Source organism: Amphibalanus amphitrite, unplaced genomic scaffold, assembly GCF_019059575.1.
Source record: "Amphibalanus amphitrite isolate SeventyFive unplaced genomic scaffold, NRLGWU_Aamphi_draft 001585F_arrow, whole genome shotgun sequence".
Lineage (NCBI taxonomy): Eukaryota > Metazoa > Arthropoda > Thecostraca > Balanomorpha > Balanidae > Amphibalanus > Amphibalanus amphitrite.
Genome location: NW_024883078.1, coordinates 134,470 through 138,117, shown reverse-complemented (window position 1 = coordinate 138,117; position 3,648 = coordinate 134,470). Strand labels below are relative to the sequence as shown.

Genomic DNA, 3,648 nt, shown 5'->3' with positions numbered 1-3,648 from the left:
CAACGTGTCGAGAAGGTCTTTGTCGACCACCTGGGTCCCGCTATGTTTGTTTCCCTTCACCCTCTTGTATTTGATAAGCGCCTTAAATTAGCGATTTTCAGACATTGAGACCCTCGTCGGCTTTATTTGGCTCCATTCAACTGTGACATAGTTACGTCCAAATTGACCTCCACTCATTGCTCAACGATTATGTAATACCATATAATCGTATTCTCATCGGCCATGTCTAGAATTCTGGCGATCTGGAGAGCGCCAAATTTAGATATCATCAAATGAGGACATGGGCGGAAAGCGGCGGGCCGGCCGCCGCCTCGGCCGCCGAGGTGTGGGGAGGCGGGGCGGCGGTAAGGGACCGCCGGGAATGCGAGGGGTGACGCTATGGGGAGACCCCTGGGTGTTCAGGCTGGTGGCAGTGAGGGAGACTGGGAGGGGGGGGGCGGAAGTGAGCCTGAGACGCTAGCGTCAGTTTCCCACCCGTGTGTTGGACTGCGAGCTGAGTGTTTGCGACCTTGATGATAATACGCTTTTAGATAACTTTTATTTTACGCGGGAGTGTGGTCGATCTCTCCCGTCTGTACCTTATGTGAGTTGTGACGGGCCGTCCGCGCCGCCGCGCGCCGGCGTCTCGCCGTACTGGACCGCCCGGATTTCCTCACCGGGATGAACCCGGACGCGCCAAAATGCAGGTTAGTGGTGACCGAGAGGAGTGGAATTGTAAATATAAGTACGTCAAACTCTTCCCTTCGAAAAAAAACACCGGCCGACGGCTGGAAATTCCACGGCCGGCCCGGGCGGCAGTGTGTCGGGCGGCGGGGCGGGGTTTCCCCGCCAGCGGCCGGCAGCGCTGAGCCGAGTCGTTCCCACGGTCTGGCGGCCAGCTGGTGGGGGCGGGGTGGGGAGTGGCGGGCCGTATTGCCAGCCGCTTCTCCACGGGCAGGTGCTGCCACCTGCGCAGTAGTTCCACTGGCGGCGCGCAGCCCGTGCGCGGTAGTTCCGCCAGCGGCCGCCGGATATCGCCACGCGCGTCGCGTCTAACCTGACGAAGCTACAAAAGTTAGATAACTTTAAGTAAAGGGACGGTAAACCCACAATTCCAACGCTGAATGCTGGGGGAAAGCAAAGGAGACCAAACAGTCATCTGTGTTCACCTTTTGGTAAGGATTAAGCCCCCTACGATCAATACCTTGCGAAACTCGCAAGCAAATCACATTACAGAATTCGCATAAAGCACCCGTTAGCGTACATTTACTAGCATTAACTTGCGTCCAATAGGCGTTAGAATAGGCAGCAGGCATTACACATTAGAATAGCTATGTACACTCACTATCATACCATTAGGCACTTGAATTTCGGAATTTAAAATAATAATTAATGTAATGAAAGCTCAAATTGCTGATAGGTCCACGGAGGGGCCGTTTCACCCTCCCCCCCCCCACGGGGCGTTAACGGTTCACGCCAACGGAAACAGCTCTGGTGGCTCCCCAGATAGCGTGATAAGCCGGCGCGTTGTATGAAAGTGACCTGTGACCAGTTCCATTAGTATTGTGTGGCCTTTAAAAAGGCCTGTTACAGGGTTCCGAGTCGACTGAGCCAGATGCAGGCTACTTCTTCTCGGTCTTCTTGGGCAGGAGCACCGCCTGGATGTTTGGCAGCACACCGCCCTGGGCGATGGTGACGCCCGACAGGAGCTTGTTCAGCTCCTCGTCGTTGCGGATGGCCAGCTGCAGGTGGCGAGGGATGATCCTGGTCTTCTTGTTGTCGCGCGCAGCGTTGCCGGCCAGCTCGAGCACCTCAGCGGCCAGGTACTCCATGACGCAGCCAGGTACACGGGGGGCACCGGCACCGACGCGCTCGGCATAGTTTCCCTTACGCAAGAGACGATGGATACGACCGACAGGGAACTGAAGTCCGGCCCGGGAGGACCGGGACTTGGCCTTTCCCTTCACCTTGCCGCCCTTGCCGCGTCCAGACATGGCTGTATGTGAACAAGATGTAGCAAAAAACGTGCAATCCCGTATTTGCGTTCACACCTGGATTTAAAAAGGGACTAGCGGTGCCGGACACCGGTGCTCACCCCACTCTCACCCACCGCCATTACGCTTATCAACCGAATTCAAATACCAGCACCATACCATACCCGTTTCGTGTTAACAGTGTATTGCACTCGAAGCGCCGCCATGCCACACCGAAGACTAGCGGAAAGGCCGCAAAGAAGGCCGGCAAGGCCAGAAGAATATCTCCAAGGGAGATAAGAAGCGTAAGCGCAGAGGGAAGGAATCGTACGGCACTACATCTACAAGGTGCTGAAGCAGGTCCACCCCGACACCGGTACTCGTCGAGGCCATGAGCATCATGAACTCCTTTGTCAACGACATCTTCGAGCGTATTGCTGCCGAGGCCTCGCGTCTGGCGCACTACAACAAGCGCTCGACAATCACCTCTAGGGAGATTCAGACTGCTGTCCGCCTGCTCCTGCCCGTGCTTGCCAAGCATGTGCCGTTCGGAGGGGACCAAGGCCGTCACCAAGTACACGAGCAGCAAGTAAGCTGGCTGGCCTGGCAGCCGGTGCCGGTCGACGCTCGCTTCATCTCATCACTGATCATCGCTCATCGCCTCCCATGCCGGCGGTGCCGCTCCTAGCAGCACAAATAGGTCTTTTTCAAGACCAATAATCAAATAGTGGACTTCCAGCACAGATGTTTACATCCAGGTCAATGTTGCATCGGGTCGTCGGCTTGAAGCAGACGCTGATCTGCACTTACCATGGTCGCTATCGAAATCGCAACAGTACCGCATGATAAGGACGTAGCGTGGCAGCTACTAGCGGCGTTTGAAATCTTAAGTTTTTTAGGCGAACATGACGTCACTAAAACGTCATTTTCTAAAACATTTTTCCGACGGATTTCGTCAAATTTTCAGGGAACGTGTAAAATTGATGTGTAAGAAGGTGCTGAAAGTTTGACGTCGCTGGCGTAACGCGTTAAAAAGTTATTGGCGAAAATCGGGAGGAGGGGGGGGGGCAGTTTCTGCCCTCCCCAAGCGGGCGCGGGTTAAGGAACAGTTTTGAATCGCTTCGATCCTTTTTTTTTGCTCGGCCAGCCTAGCGCCAGTCCTCGAGCGGTTGGGACTTAAACCGGCAATTTTGGCCGGGATGCAAAACTTAGCTAACGGCAAAGCTAACGGAGTATACCTACTTGTTGCCGAAGTCGAAAGAAGGTGCTGGAACCGAAACACAACATCACATTTATTGCTGTTCTAAAGAACATCCGAACGGCAAGATTAGTCGCCACCGCTCAGTAGGAACACTCTAACAGCTACGAGTGGAGACTGCATTGTAACACAAGAAGGCAGCACGAGAACGCAGCGCAGACTGAGGCAGTTAGCCCCTCGTAACCGCATTCGCGAATAGGCCGCTAACACCGCGGTAACTTAGATTTTTTACCATTCACACTACATAGCACCGTTCACGATACATACACTCTAGAATAACACGATACACCCTAGCACCGATCTACGCCGCGCACGAGTACGGTGCCAGGTCTGGATCTCCAGAGGGTCGCGGCTCCGCGGAAGGTCTTGTGCAGCAAAATACGCCCTCATTTTCCTCGTATATTTGTCTGTATCTCGCCAGGCGAGCTGAGATGGGGC

At 54.6% G+C, this 3,648-nt stretch overlaps 1 protein-coding gene and 1 pseudogene across 1 annotated transcript; one reads left to right on the top strand and one right to left on the bottom strand.

Annotated features, from left to right (window-relative positions):
* Positions 1-1,601: 1,601 nt before the first annotated feature.
* LOC122374003 (histone H2A-like) lies at positions 1,602-1,992 on the bottom strand. Its single transcript, XM_043352495.1, has one exon. The coding sequence runs from the start codon at positions 1,971-1,973 to the stop codon at positions 1,602-1,604; it is 372 nt and encodes a 123-aa protein (XP_043208430.1). The 5' UTR covers positions 1,974-1,992.
* Positions 1,972-2,627, top strand: LOC122374002 (annotated as a pseudogene).
* Positions 2,628-3,648: the final 1,021 nt, after the last annotated feature.